This window comes from Neovison vison, chromosome 3 (assembly GCF_020171115.1).
Source record: "Neovison vison isolate M4711 chromosome 3, ASM_NN_V1, whole genome shotgun sequence".
NCBI classification, from domain to species: Eukaryota; Metazoa; Chordata; class Mammalia; order Carnivora; family Mustelidae; genus Neogale; species Neogale vison.
The window spans coordinates 24,813,803-24,836,578 of NC_058093.1; the positions used below are offsets into that span (position 1 = coordinate 24,813,803).

General features: G+C 33.0%; 1 protein-coding gene across 1 annotated transcript in view; it reads left to right on the plus strand.

The window, feature by feature from the left end:
- SPAG16 (sperm associated antigen 16) overlaps positions 1–22,776 on the plus strand; it is a 1,041,622-nt gene that overhangs the window by 748,128 nt on the left and 270,718 nt on the right. The window contains exon 15 of the mRNA XM_044241541.1: positions 7,696–7,822. Within this exon, the coding sequence (XP_044097476.1) occupies positions 7,696–7,822 (127 nt within the window). The remainder of the gene's footprint in view (positions 1–7,695; positions 7,823–22,776) is intronic.

Sequence of the window (22,776 nt, forward strand, 5' to 3'; positions counted from 1 at the left end):
ACCCTCTGAGATAGAGGATATTTCAATAGAATCCTCAAAAATCAAAGCAAAGAGAATAATACAGAAAAAAATGGAACAAAAAACCAGAGCAGAATATCCAAGGACAGACTGTGGGACAACTATAAAAGATGAAACATACACATAATGGGAATACCAGAAGGAGAAAAAAGAAAAAGGAATTTGCTTCTCATAGAAGAAATTATATCAATTTGCTACTATCTCTTTCAGAAAATAGAAACCAAGGGAATAATTTCTAACTCATTCTCTGAAGTCAGCATTACTTTATTTCCAAAACAAAACAAAGATATTACAAGAAAACTACAGACTAATATCTTTCATGAACATAGATGTAAAAATCCTCAGTAAAATAATAGCAAATCAAATATAGCAGTGGATAAAAAGAAAATGCATAATGACCAAGTGAACTTATCATAGTTATGAAAGCTGATTCAACATTTGAAAATCAAGTAATATAATTCATCACATCAACAAAAGATGAAAAATCACATGATTATGTCAATAGCTGTAGGAAAACCATTTGGCAAAATGTAATAACAATTTATGATAAAAACTCTCAATAAACTGGGAATAGTTGGGGAAATTACTGAAGTTGAAAAAGAATATCTAAAAACAACAACAATAACAGTTAACATCATTCTTAATGGTGAGAAACTCAGAACTTCCCACTAAGATCAGGTACAAAGCAAAGATATCCTTTCTTACTCCTCCTTTTCAACATTGTAGTGCAAGTTCTAGATAATGCAATAAGATAAGAAAAAGGAAACAAAGTTTATACAGGTTGAAAAGGAACAAATTGTCTTTGGCCACAGATGATGTGACTGTCTAAGAATTAGTTAAAAAAAAATTTCAGAACTAGTAAGTGATTATAGCAAGATTTCAAGACACAAGGTTAATACACAAAAAAACTTTTGTTTTCCTATACACACACACACACAATAAAACTCGGATCAATGAACTCTAAGAAGAATTAAATTATTGGAGAGATGTCCCATGTTCACAGATTGGAAGACTCAATATTGTAAGGTCCCATCCATTACCACTTGATCTATATATCCAATACAATCCCAATAAATAACCTAGAAAATTATTTTCTATATATCAATAAATGGATTCTAAAGTTTATATGGAGATGATAGAAGTCCCAGAATAGACAATACAATATTGATCAAAAATTACAGTGTTGGACGACTAACATAGCTGACTTCAAGAATTACTATAAAGCTACAGTAATCAAGATGTTATAGTATTGGTGAAAAACAGACAAATCAGTGGAACAGAATAGGCAGCCCAGAAGTAGACCCCCCCATAAATATAGTTAACTGATCTTTGACAAAGAAAAAAGACAAAGCAATGGAGCAAAGGTAGTCTTTTCAACAAATGATGCTTGAACAATGGATATACATGCAAAAAAAGTGAATCTAGACACAAACTTTACACTTTTCACAAAAACGAATTCAAATGGAACACAGACCTAAATAAAAAACTATAAAGCCCCTATAATGATAACAGAGGACGAAACACAGATGACCTAGGGTGTAGCAATGCTTTTGTAGATACAGCTCCAAAAGCATGATCCATGAAAAAATTAATTGATAAGCTAGATTTCATTAAAATTAAAAACTTTTGATCTGTGAAAGACAATGTCAAAAAAATGAGAAGATTAGCCACATACTGGAAGAAAATATTTACAAAAACAAATCTGATAAAGAACTACTATTAAAAATATATAAAGGATTCTTAAAACTCAGCAATAAGAAAATAAGCAACCCAATTAAAAAAATGGGACACAGACCTTAACAGATCCCTCATGAAAAAAGATCTACATATGGCAAATATGTGTTTATAGGTAGGGATGCTCCAAATCATATTTCATGAGGGAAAAGCAAATTAAAAATGAGAGATCACTATACACCAATTAGAGTGACCAAAATATGGACTACTGACAGAACCAAATGTTGGTGAGGATGTAGAACAACAGAAACTCCCATTCTACGCTGGTAGGAATGCCAAATGGTATAACCACTTTAGAAGGTATTTTGACAATTTCTTACAAAAATAAACATACTCTTACTATACCATCCAGCAATCATGTTCCTTGGTATTTATCCAAAGGAGATGAAAAATTATGTCTACACAAAAACCTGCACACAAATGTTTATAACAGCTGTATTCGTAACTGCCAAAACTTGGAAGCAGCCAAGCTATCATTCAGTAGGTGAATGGATAAATAAACTATGGTACATCTAGACTTTGGAATATTATCCAGCTATAAAAAAATGATCTATCAAATCATAGGAAGACATTGAAGGAACTTAAATGCATATTACCAAATGAAAGAAGCCAATCTGAAAAGACTACGTATTGCATGATTCACACTTTATGACATTCTGAAAAAGGCAAAGCTATGGAGATAGTATAAAGGTCAGTGATTCCCAGAAGTTGAGTAAGGGGTACTGTGGGGGGCTTGAATGAGCACAGAGAATGTTTAGGGTGATGAAAATTCTCTTGTGATACCATAATGATGGATTCATGTCATTATATATTTGTTCAAAGCAATAGAATATAGAACACCAAGAATGACCATAATATAACCAGTGAATTTTGGGTAATTATGATGTGTCAATTTGATTCATCAACTGTAAGAAATGTACCACTCTGGTAGTAGATGTAAATGGGGGAGGCTGTGTGTGTGTGAGTGGGGAGAGAGGAAATGGAAAATCCTCTGCGTCCTTCCTTTAATTTCACTGTGAACTTAAAATTGGCTCCCCCTCAAAAGATAAAGTCTTAAAAAAATATTGGGCAGGGGCACCCTTAGGGGCACTAAGGCAGTGGCTTAGTCATTAAGCATCTGCCTTTGGCTCAAATCATGATCGTAGGATCAAGCCCCACATCAGGCTCCCTGCTCAGCAGGAAGCCTGCTTCTCCCTCTCTCACTTTCCCTGCTTTTGTTCCCTCTGTCGCTGTCTCTCTCTCTGTCAAATAAAGAAATAAAATCTTTAAAAAAAAATTATAGGGCGGTTTTTATTAAAGCATCTCTTCACTTAATATTTATACATATGTATTTATATTTTCAATCAGTGTAACCACAGTTTAGCATAAACTTTTGCATTTTTACATTGTTTCTATAATTATTATTTTTATGACTTCATAATAATTCATCCAGAGTATTTATTCTTTTACACTTCAATCATTTATTGAACATTTACTATGTGATATTCGGCATCCTGGGAATGTACTCCTAAGCCGAGGTACTTTCATGTACAGAATTTATAACATTTTCATGTGCATAGTTGGTATATAATTATTCATTTGACTCTTTGTTATACTGTATAACTCTTTGAACAAGAACATTATACATAGCATATTATTCAGCCTTGAAGAACCTTTGCAGAAAAGAAGTAATGACATGGACCCAAACGTATTTTGCTTATTTACATACTGTTGTTGTTGTTGTTCTGTAAGTTAACTTTCCAAAAGAAAATAAGAAAAATAAAGGTATAAAAGTATGTGTATAACCTAGTGAATTGAACCAAGAAAGTACTTAGCTGATTCATCAGAGTGGAGATCTAGAGTACAATCAAATTGGAACTGTGTTTTCCATAATAAATTAAGATCCTCTATATTTCTTCCTGCCACGCCATATAAAGATCAGACTTTCATATAGAATATTTTGTCACTATATGACATTTCTTACCCTAGCTGAAAAATGGTCTCTTAACCCCAAACTGATGTTAATGCTCAAGCTTCTAAAATTTGTTTTTGAAAGTTATACAAAGCCATAAAATATCTTTACATTAAGGAATACTATTAGTTAATTAAAATATTTTTTAATTAACAATTTAAATTAGAAATGATCTCATTAGCATCCCAGTTTTCTCCTTTTCTTTCTTTGTTTTACAACATATAAATATGTCGGGAACCTCTGTGTAGAGAGATAGCAGTTCAGTCTGCTTGTCTTCTTGCTGCTGTTGGTGTCAAGTTTGCATAAATGGTGCTGCTCGCAGTTTTCTGGATCCACGAGGCAGGAGGTTTATTTCTTCCTTTTTGGTTATTACAGGTTTCACTTGTTTCCATTTTATTTATTTATAAATAGTGCCACTCTAGTTTTTAGTCTATCTTTTTCTAATTTTATAATAAATTCAGAAGTATGAAAAGTATCAAAAGTGTGAATACTCATGATCCTCAATACATATGCTAAATGTTCTCCACTATGTTTCCGGCAGTCTAGAGGAAGCTAGTTTGATTTTATGTTGCTGTACTCTAACTTATAATTAACTTTATGACTACATGGCTCTTCTCATCATAAGATCTTTAAAGTGGAGGTGGAAAGGATTTAACAAGGGCAGTGAGGAGTCATGAGTATTGACTTTGACCTAGACTACATGCTTTGTCCACATTGCTAAATTCTGCTTGCTTTATATAACTATTTGAATTTGTAATCACAAAAGCATTTTTTTCTGAGTGTCAGCTCATTTAACATTTCTTTACTTGGGGGAGAATCCTTTTAAATTACATACAGTCAACATTAATTGCTCTCTGTTCCCCTTATATTCACTCATTCAATGGTTTATTCAAGATCAAATGTCAAACATGTTACAGAAACTCTGCCAGGTCCTAGGGTTTCGCTGTCACAAAAATAGCCATGTATCTGAATCTGAATGTTTTTGAGAGCTTTCTATAAAAACACCCTTCCTACGTTGTCTTCCTCAGTATCAGTAATGGTACGAATGTCAATTAGAATCCCATTTTAGGGAGGTTCCCAAAACTCTGGAGTCTTTACTTACTTTAAGATTGTCATACAACTCTACCTCTCTGTAAAAAGTATTTTCGATGAAAATGATCTTTCTTTGTTTAGGTTAAGGGCCTAACTATAGTAGGTCTTTGCATTCTTCCCTGATATAAGTTGTAGACAAAAATGCTTGCTTTTACCCCATGTTGTCAGGTAACCCCTTTTCTGTGTTTTTCCTTCTTCAGATCCCTCAATGCTCACACTATGCAGTTTGGCTTGACAGTATTTTAGTATGTTCTTCTATGTCATGGAAGGAGATTGGCAGATGGGTCTCCAGTTCCCCTGAGATGAGAGGAGGAATAAAAGGTTTTGAGGTTAATTCCAAGTTTATGGTTATGGATTTTCTGCATCTTTTCTCTTCCTTTTATCAAAATGATTCAGAACCACAAGGGTTAGAACTAATGTTTATCTTAAGAACACTATGGAAGAGGGGCGCCTGGGTGGCTCAGTGGGTTAAGCCGCTGCCTTCGGCTCAGGTCATGATCTCAGGGTCCTGGGATCGAGTCCCGCATCGGGCTCTCTGCTCAGCAGGGAGCCTGCTTCCCTCTCTCTCTCTCTCTCTGCCTGCCTCTCCATCTACTTGTGATTTCTCTCTGTCAAATAAATAAATAAAATCTTTAAAAAAAAAAAAAAGAACACTATGGAAGAACTTGGACTAAAATAAAACTTCTAGGTAAGCCCCAATGAGGCTTTCATCATCTATTGACTTAACAAATACTTTTTGAGTTCCACTATGCTCCTGACGTGATAGGCACCGCCACGTCTGTCTCACTGGCTAATGGAAGCGTAGCTGATCAGTTCTTTCACTACCAAGAATCTCTCGGTTATCAAATCTGAACACAAACGTATTTCTACCACTTAATAAAGTGTTGTATTTGTTTTGCTGTCATATATGCTTTGTCCTGACTTCTAAGTGCCATGGGAAATGTAGAAATTTGTCTAAATGATGTCACTCAAAATCGTTTTAAAATTATGTACTATTTATTAAGAAATCATTTAGTACAATACTTGGTTCATTGAAAGCATTTAATAAGTATTGACTTTTATTATTTTAATATTATCAAACTCTTATGCATTGATCATTTGGCAGCAGTGGAAGTTAAATGTAAAAAATATTAAAACTAATTAAAAACTCATTTTAACCCCCCCAAAATGATGAAACTATTTTTTAGTGTATTTCCTCATATTTTAATGTTTAGTGATATAAACCACACTTTAAGATTTCTATAACCTCCCTTCAGCGAGTGAGAAGGACCTCCAAATTAAGTTGCCATTATAATTTATTCTGTTTCCAAAGTTGAAAAAAAAGATTTCATTCTCTCCTCTCTGAAAGATATTTGAAAGCCATTACATCTGGAAAGGGTTCTTTCTAATTTCTAGCATTAATATTCCCTTCTAATACTGAGAACTGGTCTTTTCTGAAAATTAAATTCACCGATTCTTCATAATTCTTACAATACATGTTTACATATTTGAAAACATTCCAAGTTCTCCAAGTTCCTTTTAAGTCATAAAAAAGATTAAACATCCCATTTATTAGACTGGGGACAAGGTTGTATTGCATTGCCAGTGACGACTGTTACCGAATTTTAAAACTGATGGCATTTGTTGCATTTCTGACTTGTTTAGGGAAAAACAGAGAGTCCGCTTGGACTGTAATACAAAATGCACATTTTTTTTTTCCCAGAAAGGGTAGAAATCAAGAAATAAATGAGAAAAAAAATCATGTGAGATAATTGTACAAAAATCAAGTTATCTTTAACATTTTAGAGTATTTAAGAAAAAAGCGAGAGGATGATTTTTGACTTGACGTTAAAAATAATTAAGCTGGAGCTGAAAGGGAAACTATATATCTAATTGGAAACAGTATATAGTATAATCACTTATAGATGTTATGTATGAGCCTGATATGGCCAATATTTCTTTTCAGTTGGTAAGTGGACAATAAAATTAAATGACACTGTGATAAGAATGAGTGAAGATTATGAGCTGCTTAGGCAACAGAGACCCCTTTTACTCATCACTGTATCCCAGTTTCTGCCATGAAGTGGATGCCCAACAAACATCTCCTAAGAAACCAGCAGGAAGGGTGTAGACAGACTTTGAGCTTCAAACCAATGTATCCAAACTGGCACCTCTATACTGGGAAAATAGATACCACTGTTCCCATTACACTTAAATCCACCCATGATTCCTTTTGTTTTCCATCCCCTTTATACATTATCTTTTTCCTTATCCCATTGCACATTATCAAAATAACCCCAAATATTTTCTAATAATTTTGTCTCACAGTTCACAGCATGTACTGCTTCCTCGCCATTAATTCCACTTGGCCCCTTTCTTCTCCCGCTTTGATAAAAACTCTTCTTTCCTTGTGTCTATTTGTTTTCCTACCTCTGTTTTATTTTTACTGTATCTTAAGTATAAACCATCAATGCTAACAAACTGCAAGGATATAGAGTGAGGTGCACTTTGTGTGCAATGTTTTCGTATATACAGTTTTATGTGTAGATCACATATGTCATGAACATGAGATAGATATGTGTGTGTGTTTATTAGAGAGAGGAATTACATGGGTATGCACATTTTTATTATATGTTCTTAAGTAATAAAATAATCAAAATTATTTCCTGAAAAATCATCTTCCAAAATTTAATTTAGGAATTTATACATATATATATATATGATCATCTTATAACAATTTTATGTCCAAGACAAAAATACAATGAACACTTCAGTTTAGAAGAGTGCATTCTTATGGATTTAATAAAATTGTAACACAATTCTTCCTTGTTGACTAAGTCACTATGTATATCTATATCTATATATATATATAACATATGTATGTATGTATTTAATTTCTCTCTTTTTCTAATACTTTAAAGGGTCACATGATAGCATCTTGTGATGCTTGTGGAGTAACAAAACTGTGGGATTTTCGGAAGCTCTTACCAATTGTGTCCATTGATATAGGTCCAAGTCCTGGCAATGAAGTGAACTTTGATTCATCAGGTAGGATCTTTTTTGTTTAATGTTTGTGACCAAGCTAACAACTTTAACATTTGTTCTGAAATTTTTCTGTTTCCCTAGAATTTTATTGTGTTCCCTCCTATGTAAATTTTTGTTCTACTATTATTTTAGAGTATGTTGTTATATTTTACATTATATATCTTATGTCATGTTATGAAAGCATTATATTTATCATATATATAAAGAAAGAGATAATAGAAAAGATAAGTGTGTGCTAGTATCGATAACACAAATTCTTAGCAGTGTCATGCGAAATTTGGAGTCTATATCCTTTAGAATCACCATCCAAGGTAAGTGAATTGGGTTTTTATGAAGGCAAAATGGCCAAGAGTAGAGAAGAACAAAAGTTGGATAAAACTTGATACATTTTTAATGGAATGTTTTAGTCCTATAATCAAAAATATTATATATATCTTAATTTTATAATTACTTTGAGATGTACATTCATCTTATTGTTGCATTCATTCACAACAATAATTATAACTGATAATTTTAATATTATTATTTAATTATGTTTGGCATTTTTTCTGCAATAATATAAACATTGTCAAACAAATAAAATATTTTACACTTGCTGTTAATGAATAGTATAGCAACATACAGTGTTTCCAGTTATCTATTTAAAAAATGAAAATTAGAGTTACATCTGTATCTTTAATAAGAGTTTATGTTAAATAATGTGTATCTTAGATAATATTAGATAATATAACTTTCCTTTGCTAGCATCACACATCTTGAACCGTGTTAAATTTTGTGTTTTTAAAATCTTTTGATATATATTTGTAGTAGGTCAAAGTTACAGAGATGATAATTTTAGATGAAGAAACAAGGATAAAATACATATAAAGGAAATAATGATGTTTTATTTAAAAATTATACTTACTAATTCAATAGTACAGAAGTTATGTATTTTCTAGGAATGATTCTAGAGATATAATTATATGTTTCATAGGACTGGTTTCATGTCATCACATATCTAAAATTTAGAATTCAGTTAAGTTTGTCTTTTTAACCAACTTTAAGTTGTGTTCCCATTACAGGTTGGTATATGAACCATGCTTCTTTAAAAATGCTTTTAGTAATGTTCTTGACATCAAACCATTTATGGTCTGTCAAAATTAAAAAAAAAAAACACATTCTATAGAATAAAACATCCCAACTATGAGAATTTTATTTTATAATGTGAAGGCCTATTAAGATTTCAGTTTAGGGGTGCCTGGGTGACTCAGTTAAGAATCTGCCTTTGGTTTGGGTCATGATCCCAGGGTCCTGGGATCAAACCCAGCATCACATTGGGCTCCCTGATCAGCAGGGAGCCTGCTTCTCCAGCTCCCTCTCCTGGGCCCCCTTCTTGTGAAATTCAAAAAAATTTTTTTACTGTATTTGCTAATAATACAAGTTAAAGAGTACTTTGAAATGTGGTACAACTAATAAGAGATATGTATTTTACTGTCTAACTATGTTGTTACTTGCTTTCTACTGCCCTTGTCATCAGCCCAAATCTCTTTCCTACGCATAGTCAAACACACCTAATTTAAAATTACTTTCATACAAGTCAATATCATCTAAGTCCTTGGGTACAACAAAACTAGTGTTCCTCTCTGTGACTGCTATACTCTTTATTATACATTAATATCAACAAAAACACAAGACTCAAGGGCAGAACAATGAGAAACATAAAAGACAAAAAGTGTAAACTAGGGACCCTATTAATGAAAACACTTTATCAGTTTGAGGGTATATAATTTCAACCTAACTTTCCCATCCCTTAGACCATTTCTTCAAGGAACATACTATAGTTAATTTTAATTCTATGTGTTTGAGAAATTAATGTCATAAGCCTTTTTCTCATTAAATAATGGGAAATTTGTGCTTCTGTAGAGGAGAAGTCTTCAGTGTTTCTTCATTTAAAAGGATTGAAATATATCAAAAGTTGGAAGAACTAGGGCGAACAGAGAAAGTGCTCATTCTGAAGGTCTGAACAGAGAGGTGAAAAAATCATAAAGTAAAATACCAGAAATTATGTTGGTAATAAAGAAAGTAGAGAGTAATGAATTTAAGAGCAAAACAAAATCAAAATAAGAATAGGGATACATAGTATCTAGTATGCATTTATTCAAGAAAAAATTAAACAAAAACTGTAAACATATCACAAAAATATTTAAACTATGAGGATACAATCAGATCTAACTTATAAGCTCAAAATATACATTAATTTGACATACTTTAACCTATTCCCAGCAGCTATGATAGAATTGTTTTCCACAAAAAGCAGGGGTATATTTGCACTACTGAGAACAATTAACATTTATTGAGGCTCACGTTAGTTAGGTGGTGCCAAATCACGTTTTTTAGTTGAAATACTATAACAGAATTAAATCGTGCAATTATATACTGTTAGGACTCAACCAGTGTGAGGTAAGCTCTAGTCTGCTATCTCAGCTATGTCCTCGGACCTAAGAAAAAAATACTGAAAACATACATGTAATCTTATCATAATATCATATAATAAATGTAGATGTATTGGTAGCATTTTGTTTATGATATTTAATATAAGGAATGTGAGTAGTTGTTAGATATTCTAAATAATCACCATAGAAACAAAAATTTCTAATCATATATCTTGTCTCTGGATCAGTTTAATTGAAAGTCATCTTGAGATTATGGGGTGTGCTGTTTAAAAAGAACTTCTTCCATATGCAATGACATATCTTTATAAATAAGGAATTTCTTGTCATTGCAAATCCAACACTGTAAAGAAATAAATTGGAGTAGAGATCATTGAAAGGCTGAAACTGTTGTCCATAATATTTGATTTCACATTTTTATGTATATCAAAATTGCCTCATTATTTATTAGCCTTATAAGTAAATATTTTCATTTTGAATTTATAAAATTAAATATGTACCATGAAATAGTACTTTATTTTAAAATTGAGATCCTTCATAGTGTATAATTTTAAAAACATATCTTTGATAAAAATATTTGAAATCCTGTCATGTAGGAAAAGAATATAGACTATAATTCAGACCCTTAGTTTTTCGCTGCCTTTTAGGTGTTAAGCAAATTATTTAATTTCCTTGAACTTAGTGTCCGCATAGAAATAATGGAGGAAATAATTGTCTTACAGTGTTCTAATGTGTTTCAAAGGGATAATGTATATCCTATTATGAAGAAATCCTAGTCCAGTCACCTACCATGTTTTATCTTAGCTGGGAGGGGTTTAGAAGCAATCCCATTCATTTTAGGGGTGAGAAAAAGTGTGAACATATTGGTGTGCGAGTAAGATGCGCAAGGCTGTGTGTTAACTGTCAGCAGTTTCTAGTGAAAGTGTAAATACCGGTGAATAAATGTTTAAAGAAACAAGGGTCAAAACTCCTTTTCATGTAATATTAAAAATAATTTAAATGTTAAGAACTGAAGTTATATGAAATGCTGTATATACATATAATTGAGATCAAAAGATTTAAAGACATATGAATTATCATTTAGAATTTAGCTTTCCTGCTGCTGTAAGAAATCAGCTTCTCATGCATTTAAAAGAGGAGTTGTATGTGGCACAGTATTATTTACATAATGTTTTATTTGCAAATACATCGCTTGTGACATACACAGATTATCTGTGTTTATAGATACATACATATATTAGTATTTGAAAAGGAATAAGTGTTCCTTTCTCATTAAACTGAGAGCATCCTGGTAATATAATGCTACACATTTTTGTGAATATTTGCTATCTAAATAATATCTCTCACTTGGCATATTCAAATGCCATATGTTTTACCATTCAAAAATTTATTATTATTTCAGAAAATGTTAAATGGGATTGCGTAGTGAAAGTAATAAAAATGAACTGTAAGAGTTTATACATAAACTTGTCCACCTCTCTCATTTCATCATATTTTTATGTAGTTTAGCAATGTTTTCCCCTCCTTTGTAAAAGATAATTCCAGTACATTTGCAAAAAAGTCACATCCCTAGAAAATGCAAAATCTGACGTTTAAGCCAGCTGGGGACTTTCCAGTAGGAAGCTTATCAGTATCAGATCATCAAAATGGGCAAGTTTCCCCACCATTTGGAGACAATCCTAGATACTCTCCATAAGCAGAACCACAATATAAATTATATGCTAAAATAGAAAAAATGACCCTACTGGAAAATATGAAAAGCATCAGACCCCTCTGAAGTTTTTAAAACATAATAAAAGAACTTCAAAATCCTTGCTTCACATTGGATTTATCCATTTCTCTTAGTAAAAGCTACAGGTCATTGTTCTATATTTAAAAGTCAAGATTGTGGTTAATTTCTTCTGGTGGAAGCAGTGTAGCCTAGTGGAGAAAGCACCTCACTTGGAAGTTAGAAGCCCTGGCTTTGAATTTTGCCTCCACTCCTTACTAGCTGAATGGTGTTGGTGAGATTTTTAAATATTTCTGAGCCTCAGTTTCTTTGTGTGCGACATATCAGAAACCTACTGGGATTTCCACTTTGAGGCAAGATAGAGTAACAAGGAGCAGATTTACTTTACCACCTGAGACAACTAAGAAAACAAACAAATGTATGAAATGAGTGTATCTCAAACATAGAATATTGAGCAATGAAAGAGAATAATAACTTAGAGAGGGAAAGTAAGTAAGATGAACCCTGTGCCTCACAGACCCATAGAAACCAGAGTGAAACCTGGGAGTTGAAGAAACAGAGTGGGCTACTGAGGGAGGCCAAGCCGGCTCAATTCCACAGCACATAGTGAGGGTCCTGGAGATTTCCAGAAGATCCCCTCTGGTCTTTAGCTAAATGAGGATCGATACCTGACAGACGAAGGTCAGGGGAAAATCTATCTGAATACTTAAGAGGAAAAATCCAGAGATCATCCAAGCCTAGGAATAGTTTGTATATCCACCAAACAAGCTGGAAAAACATTGCAGTTCAGAACAGTAGGTAGAACAGAAATAGGCAACCTACTGTCCATGGGCAGATTGACTTGTATTTATTTATATATAGTTTTAATGGAAGTCAGCCACACCCATTTATTTACATATTGTCTAAGGCTGCTTTCATACTACAAGAGCAGAGTATTTGCAACAGAGACTGTATGGGCTAGGAAGTCTAAAATATTTAATATATAGTCCTTTACAGAAAAAAACTGCTGCACTGGAGTACGCAGAAGGGTATGACCTCAGTAGTGAGGCAACAGCCCACACCTCTAGATCTAGCCCCTTTGCCAATGTTTTCGAACCATCTGAGTTGGCTCATGGAAAGACCTTTTTAATCTTTTCTAAACTCAGTGAAATTGTTACAGTTGTCCCTTTTTTAAAGATGAGAAAACTGAGACATAGAAAAGTTAAGAACAAGCCCAGTGACCCTAGCTGATCAAATGTGGTATCGAAATTCAAATCCATCAAATCTAATTCCAGAACCTAAAATTTAAACTTTATATTATTCCGCCTTTCATTTTACTAATAATACTCAGTTTCATAGTGATATATGACATTGTTACACAAATGATTCATTTGCTATGAATATTGAAATAATTCCAGTAATGACCACTTGGCAGTGTTGGACTCAGAGCTGACCAAGGCGCAGAATCCTGTCCCTAGTTGTCAATTTGTGGTCTCTGAAAGAAACAACAACAACAACAACAACAACAACAACAAAAGGAATCTCCCCAAAATAATAACCTAATAGTAATAACCTAATAATAATCTGCCAGGTTTCTGATGTGTCCTCTGCATAAGGGGGTATTTTAAGTGTCTGCATCTTCCTAATGGGGACTAGAACTCCAACCCCACACCTCAATATAAATTATTTTCAGAGAATCAGGCAGGGCTGGATTATGGGAACACCTGCAGGACCTCTCTTTCTTTCATTTATTTAAATCCTGGCCTGATGAAATAAGAATGTAAGAAAGCAGGCAGATTTATTTTATCTCTAAGGCACATGACAAAGTTAACCTAAGTTGCTCCTCCTAAGAGCAAGCCCATTTTACCACATCAATTTCCCAGTAAGAAAGCCTTTAGGAGAGAGGATAAATTATGAGAGAAGAGGTGACCAGATGACCCTACTCAATTATTTATAATCCCATTATTTTCTTCCCTGCTTGCGTGGCTCTATTGTGTATACAAATCCATTTTGTGCATAAGTAGAATATGGGCCTCTCAAATACTGGAGAAAGGAACTGGAAGAACTGAAGGAAATCAGATTATGTATCTCCCTTGGAGACCCAACTGTATGATTAATACCTGGAATGAAGCATATACTATGCTCGAGGAACTGGGCAAGGTACTTTCTCTTTTAATCATCAAAACACTATGAGTTTGGTTCCATTTCTCCCATTTCAAAGAGTTTTAAGAGCTTTATTTACATATACATATTAATAAATGTACATATTTGTATAGTCTTACGAAAACCTGAATTGCATTTCATTCAATCTTTAGCTCTAGGAAATTGTACATAAAAAATTTAGAGATTCATAGAGACTGGTTATACTTCCTCTGTAGGGAAAAACCCTATTTTTTCTTTTTTTTTTTTTTCTTTTTTCATGCGATTTCTTATATTAGAAGCAATTTTATTTACCCTGTAGCAAGTATGGAAAATAACATGCTGATAAGTGGGAACACCTTGAAAACTTCAATTAAAGGCATATTGACAAAGATATATTAATTCATGGATAACACTCATAGTTGTACCAACTGTTATGGCCAGAACTTGTTCTGATTGTTGTACCATCCATTCTGATTGATTGGTGGCAATGCCATAGTATTTGCTAAATTTAAATTATCATCCCCAAAATGGACCACAAATTCTGAGAACTAAAATGTATTTGATTTACATAAATTATGACAGATTAATATAAATAAAAGTTAGTGATTTTTTCAAAATATAGTAGAATTTATACCTGTTACAAAGTCTTATTCTTTCAGATTATATTTAAAAGGTTGTGTACTTAATCTAATGACAACATCATTGCAAAAACTATGAAGCCTCCCTTATGGAATTGTATCCACAGTTTTAAAAATAATGTTTTCGGGGGCGCCTGGGTGGCTCAGTGGGTTAAAGCCTCTGCCTTCGGCCCGGGTCATGATCTCAGGGTTCTGGGATCGAGCCCCGCATCGGGCTCCTTGCTCAGTGGGGAGCCTGCTTCCCCCTCTCTCTCTGCCTGCCTCTCTGCCTACTTGTGATCTCTGTCTGTCAAATAAATAAATAAAATCTTTAAAAAAAATAAAAATAATAAAAATAATGTTTTCAAATCATGAATACTCACCAATATTTGAATATAGATTGATTTTTAGAACCATCTGGAAATTATTGTCATCTTAGGAGTCAGAAAGAGCACTGAGTGTAGCACAAGATGAGGCTCTAAAAAAATCATCTATGATTTGTAACTTGAAATTGAGCAAGACACTTAATCTCGGTTGACCTCAACTTTTATCATCTCTAAAATGAGAGATTTGGATAGGTGACCTAATCAACTAAGTTTATAGTCAAAATTTCACATTGTATTTCCCTGTATTCATCAGCACATGGTGTTCTGAGATAAAAATAATATTCTAAAATAAAACTTGAGCGCATTTTATAGTACTTAAAACTTGAAAATAAAATATCCAAATATAAGTGAAATATTCCACTCTCCTTTGATTCAAGAGGGAAATATAAAAGTCAAGATTATTTAAAAATTGAGCTGAAATTTAAATGACAGTTGTATTGCTCAAAAATACAAATTTTTTATTCTTGCATACCCAGAAATACCTTCAGTCTCTGTAGCAATAGGAATTTTGGCCAAAAAAAATGCATAAGTCCCAATGTTTTAATAGATTAATGACTTGATTAAACTCTTCTTATACAATTATGTGAGATAATAAGAATCTTGTCCATTCTGCTTACATCAGAGCAGAAAATAACCAATCAATCTTACCAATTACAGCATTATACAGGTGCAATCAATGACTGCAGTTGCCCAGATGATACAAAGAAGTCACATTTGTGTTGTTAATTTCTTAATTTTGTTCAGTATTTTTAAAACAAGAATAAGTATAGCTATTGCTAGCTCTCTGATATAGTTCTACTACACTGAAGTATAAACATGGCATTATAGGCATGTCAAAAAGGCACTCGGAAATGTTTTCCTATGTAAATAAAATGTCTCATTGGAAGTTGTTACAAAGCTTACATACATAAGGATATACAATTATATACAAACAATTTAAATCTGACATATGTTCAAATAATGACAAATTCTATATCAGTATCATCACATTTAATTTTTGTTTTCTAGTATTAATGTAAGAAGCATTTTTCAAATGGATTTACAGATTACATAAATATTACATTTACAGTAGTTATATACATATTACAATTAATGAGCTAATGCATAATTATTTTCAACACAATTAAGAAATCAAAATGATTTGTATCTGTGTAACAAGTGTGATAAATTATTGCATTAAAAGCTATATCTTAATATCATGGGGCGGTAATATAGCCCAATGCCTGTAATTACCTATGCATGTATGTTTGCAGATGTAATAAAAATTATATGTACATGCTAGCATAGGTCATTTTGAAATATGACTAATGACATTCTTACACATATATTAATCAAGCAAAATGTATTTGTATGAAGAAATAAAGCATAATTAGACCTTTTAATTTTTCTAAGGGTCACACAGTTATAGTATTAAGAAGAATATGTTATTTTAATCTAATAGCATATAATAGTGATTAGATTTAAAATTAAACAGTTAAAATTTGCAATCTATACATACTTCATGGTCCAAAGTCAAGTTGCCCAAGAATTTGTCTTCTTTTTAATAGACTGTGTATATAAAATTGAATAGATAATCATCTTTAATTTGCCAAGCTGATACCTTTTAATAGGATAATCCTTTAAGTGAAGTTGCAGTTCAACAGATGTGCAAATCAACCCAGACCAAATAGCATGCTACTCTTGGAGATGGAGCTGCACAGTTGGTACTTTTGATAACTCGCAGTTATATTTATCTAAAATTGAATTTTTAACAATATTCAAATATGATTTACTCAAATCTGATTGACCTTAGAAGTATCTTTTCTCACTTGTAATATAAGAGGAGTATAAATTAAAATTGTTTAAATTCATTTTCATGCAACTTCCTTTACTATGTACTCTTTTACCAAAAGAAAAAAAATTGAAAGGAAGATATAACTAGTATTGATATTAAGAAAATCAGTACTCTGTTAATGTTTTTAAATAATGAGTTTGATAAACACCTTGGAATAATAGGTACGCACTTCAAGCCATTCCTTTTATTATCCTAGTATTTCATCATTCTCTCTCTTGTATTTTTGTTGGTCTAATTGTAGAGATTATCTTAGTTCAGTTGACAAATATTTAGTATAAGCCCCGTACCTGCCAAGCACTGTTCTAAATGCTGGGATCTGTGTTATGTAGGTAGGATTCTATTTACAAAGTCAACTGAAGCAATATACATGAATCTGCAGGTCATAACTGGGAGTGGTGAAAACTCGAAGCAAACTCTTCCACATGCAATATGCTACATGTGCCATCAGAGTGTTATTGGTAAAGAATAGTATCCTGTAGCTGTGTATGGAAGCAGAGAAAAAAGGCAGACCCTCCTGTAGTGTTAATGATATCATTACCCACCTATATTCTCATGGGCTTGGTTTAATTCAAAGTTTTGATTACTGCTTCTTTCTTGTGTCATCCTTTCACTATGCCTCCCCTAATGTTTGATTGTTCCTTCATCCATGCTGCATTAGGATCCATTTACTCTTATCAGAATTTAGTTGTGACAGTGGATACTTATGCTGCTTCTGCCTTTCTCCCTCTTTCATCTAGGTCTTTCATTTTTCCCCCTCTTCCTCTTGTTTAAGTCCCTCCTCTTCATTTATGTGATCCTCTTTATCTTCTTCATCCTCAAGTACCAAGAGCAAGGGCTATCAGACTTTTCAGTATAAAATAATTCTCATCAGATTCCATTATTTTTCTCCTTTCATGTCCCCTCCCTACTGTCACTCTCCTCCACCTTCCATGGAAGTTTTTAAATGTCTTCGATACATTTCCTAATTTATAGGTATCTTTGAAGGATATGTAGAAATGTTCTGTGAATGTATATATCTCTGACTTCTAAAAACTGTATTTTGTTATATAGTCCATTTAATTTCTTGGTTTTTTTTTATTCTATACTATGTTCTTAAGTTTTATTCCTTTTAAGATATGTTTATCAGGTTTATTAGTTCTGTCTACAGGATACTATTCTATTTTATTCATCTTAACATTTTATTTGTTCATTGTACTAGTGATGGGCCCCTAAGTTCCTGTAAGCCTCTGCTACTTCAATGTATGCTATGCTAAATATTCTCATGCATATCCTGGTGGCGGGCTTCTGTGAGAGTTTCTCTGGAGAGGACTTGCTATGCCACAGAGTGTATCTTAATTTCATAAGCACAGCCACACTGCTCTTCATAATCACTGTACTAGTCTACCGTCCTTCAAGAAATCTCATTATCAACATTTAGTAGTACTACGGACTGAATTGTGTCCCCCACTCTCCACTGCCAAATTTATATGTTGAAACCCTAACCCCAAATGTGACTGCATTTGGAGGCAGAGCTTTTAGGTGGTTAGTTAATTTTAAATGAAGTCATAAGTGTAATGCCATGATCTGGTAGGATTGGTGGTCTTATAAGAAGAAGCATGCACATGCACAAGGAAGGGCTATGTGAGCACTCAGGAAGAAAGCATCTGTAAGGAAGAAAGTCTTCCCTGGAACCTGACTGTGCTAGTACCTTAATCTCGGGCTTCCAGTCTCTTGAACTGTGAGAAAATCAATTTCTGTTGTTAAACCACCCAGTCTATAGTATTTGGCTATGGTGGCCCAAACAGACTAAGGCAGGAAGTTATTTGATTTTCTAATTCTGCCAATATAATGGGTACTGTATACATTGCCTTTTCCTAATTACTAGTGACATTGAACATCTTTTTACACACTTTTTGGTCTTTCAGATTTTCTCATCTGTGAATCAATTACCTTTGCCCATTTTTTCAATTGAGTTTACTTTCTCTGGGGACCTATAATTTTATAATAATTATCTATATATTAATCTATTGTTGGTTTTAACTGTAGATTTCTCTCAAAGAGTTTGCTGATTTCATCTGTGGTATATTTCATTGAACTGAAATCTTTAAATTTCATGGAATCCAAACAATTTTCTTTTTATCTTAGTAATTTTTCTTCTTTGGGGAGATTACTTAAGAATATTCTCCCTACTGCTATGTCACAACAGTGTTTTCCTGCATCTTCCTCTCTCTATCCTTAACATTTACATTTCTGGCTTCAATTCAAGGTGCAAGCAGGGGTTATCACCCAGTGTCTCCTGCAATAATAACAAACAAATAATAAATAAACCCGGGATCTTCCAGAGGATTTGCTTTTTTTGCTCATTTACAGAGAGTTTCAGGTAACTCAGGCCTGATGCGTTTTTCCTGGGCTCAGCTGAACTCCATGTGTGGCTCATTCTGGACCCCAGGGCCTCTGTGGGACATGTGATCCTCAAATAGTAAGCACAGCAGGAAATAAAAGCCAAATAATGCAATCACTTTTAAATCTTCTTAGGAGATGACAAATATCATCTACTTAATATCCTATTGTCCATAGTATGTTCATAGCAAGTTATAAGGTAAGCCCAAAGCCACTTAGATGGAGACGTATACTAATACTACAGAGTTTAAGAGCACATCTCATGTTATTGACTGGGAATTTTAAATCCCATTACAAGAAAGAAGCAAGTAGTTGGGAACAATAATTCAAAGGCTATAGTGAGAGAACCAACTGAATTTTTCTGTCTAGTAAGACAGTTTCCTAATACTAGCAACTATACAATTTAAACCTTACATCCTGATCTGTGATTTTACTTCTATCATAGATCAATCTCATATGCATAGACAGGCAGAATCTTCTTTCTAATCTTTTGATAACATTGTTTTTTGAGCTGGTACAATTCTGTTATTATTGCTGGATGTTCTAGTATTAATATATGAATGTGAAGCAACTTTCTTTGCTCTTCTTTTTCAAAAGTATTTAGTGGAGTTCCTGTTTCCTGAGATTTTTAGAGTTCTCCTTTTCAAAATTTCAAATTGTATTAAATTATATTAGAGAACATGGCTCACCTTCAAAAGACTTTATTTATTTATTTGACACAGAGAGAGAGAGAGAGATCACAAGTAGGCAGAGCAGAAGGCAGAGAGAGAGGGGGAAGAAGGCTCCCTGCTGAGCAGAGAGCCCGAGGCGGAGCTTGATCCCAGGACCCTGAGATGATGGCTCACATTTAGTTGATCTTCTGTGGCATCTAGTATGGACAGTTTGTTCTATGTTCCTTGTGTAACCAAAAAGAATGCATATATGTGTATCTTTTGTGGGTTCAAACATTTTATGGAACTCTTAGTTTGAGCTTATTTAAATCATTTATGACATTTCTTATATTTTGACTACTTGAGCTCTCAGTTTCTGAGATATATATATGTCAGTTTCTGAGATATATATTATAATCTATAACCACAAGTGTTAATTAATTTTTATCCTTGTAGTTCTTTCAGTTTTTGCTGCATATATTTTGAGGCTATATTTTCAGATACATATATTCATAATCATTGTATCTTATTGATCTTGTCTTCCTTTTATCAATGTATAATCACTTTCATGGTGATTTTCCTTAACTTCCATTTTGTCCCACAATAAAAATTGGCACCCTATTTTTTTTTGGGGGGGGGAATATTTCCCTGATGATCTTTCTTTCCATACTGTAACATTTCGTATCTTTTTGTGGGAATTTTTTGTTTTTATTTTTTTTTAACTTTTTTGGTTTTGTTTGTTTTTTAATCTGACATTTGTATCTTTGGAATGGTGAGGTTAATCTATTTACTATAGTGATTTTTTTTATGTCAATATGCTTGCATAGCAAATGCTTATATTAGTCAGGAGTATCCAGAGAAACAGAGTCAATAAGGGTATGTGTATCTGTGTTTGTGTGTGTAGCTTGTGTCCAAAGGCACTATGGAGGCAGATTCCTTTTTTCTGAGGAACCTTAGTCTTTGTTTCTTAAAATCTTCTACTGAATAGATAAGGCCTTCCCACATTATGGAGGGTTATCTGCTTTACTGAAAGTCAACTGATCTAAATATTAACCACATGTGAAAATACCATCATAGTAACATCTAGACTGGTGTTTAAAAAACACTAGATTAAAAAACTAGGTACCATGGGTACCATGATCTAGCCAAGTTGACACATAAGATTAACCATCACAATGCCTTGCTAATACCTTCCTGGCCCTTATCTCATTTGATATCTTAGTTCTTTCAAGAAATATTTATTTTCCCCTATTCTAGATGCTGAGACAGAAAGATTAATATTATATATACTCATAAATTATGTATATATAAATTATATATATTTACATATATACACATATTTATATATATATACATAAATATGTATATATATATTTCTGCTCTCATGGAACTTACATTCTATTTAAGGGGGAAAGCTCAGAAGGAGACATGATAAATAACTAATAGAATCAACACCAACATATATCCCAAGTGGTGATAAGTACTATAAAAAATTAAGATGAGAGTAGAGAGTGATGAGGTAGACTATTACTTGAGAGAAGATTTTCAGAGATAATTAGACTTGAAGGAGTTAAGAGAATAGATTATAACCATAACCATATATAGGAAGAAGATTCCAGGCAGAAAGAATAGCAGTACAAAGTCTCTACATCAGAATGTATTTTCCATGTGTGAGGTCAGGTGAAGAGAAATATGAGGTATTATATAGTGTTAGCCATGGATGGTCTTAGACATTATGGTCTAAACTCTGATATTTATTTTTTTAAAAATTATTTAATAAATTATCTTAATTTTTAAAGTACATGCACATTAGATAGGATATAGGTCAATTAAAATCTTGCCAAAAGAGAATAACACATGAAACTTAAAAGAGCAAATATAGGGGCACCTGGGTGGCTCAGTTAGTTAAGCATCTGACTCCTGCTTTTGGCTCAGGTCATGATCTCAGAGTCTTGAGATTGAGCCCCACATTGGGCTCTGTTCTCAGTGTGGAGTCTGCTTGTCCCTCTCCCTCTGCCCCCCTCCTCTCTCTCTCTCTCTCTCTCTCGAATGAATGAATAAATAAAATATTTTTTTAAAGTGTCAACATATTTGATCAAGTTAAAGAATAATCAGTAAGTTGGTTTATGGGTGATTAAATCATAGCAAAATTATGATCCTTATTTATGTCTAAAGAGAGGTGAGATATAAGCCACAGACTCAATTATATAAAATATTACAGAAATCTAAATGCTGCAGACATTCCTAATAGACAGCAATTAATGACATTACGATAATGGGTAATTTGATAAACTATTGTTATTTTTGCAACACTTTCTTCTTTAAAAAGCAGGCATGACATTTTATGTGAGTGTTGCTGAATGTTCTGTTGAGGGAGAGAGAGTTCATGGTTTTGTTACTCTCCACTTTCATATCGATAGACAATTTCCCCCTCATTACTGCTGTGAAAACATGTACAGAGACATTTTGACATTAATAACATTTAGAGGTACTTAACTTTTACTACTATCAGACTAACAATAATATTTTATGATTAAATTGGTTTGGTTAGTTTTTAAGAATATTCTTGAAGATATTTGCTCCTCTGTAAGTTTACATGGGGTAAGTCTTTTCATTGTAGGGCAAAAATTATATCAGTAAGAATTTTGGAGTATATCGCTATGCATTCTGGAACAATGAAGCAATGGGACACTGTGCTCAGAGATTTCATCTCAATGTAAGAGGACTATTAGAATAATACCCTATATCTGTATGATACTTCATCAATTTTAATATCATTCATTTCACTAGCATATATTCTAATGCTTAGTCC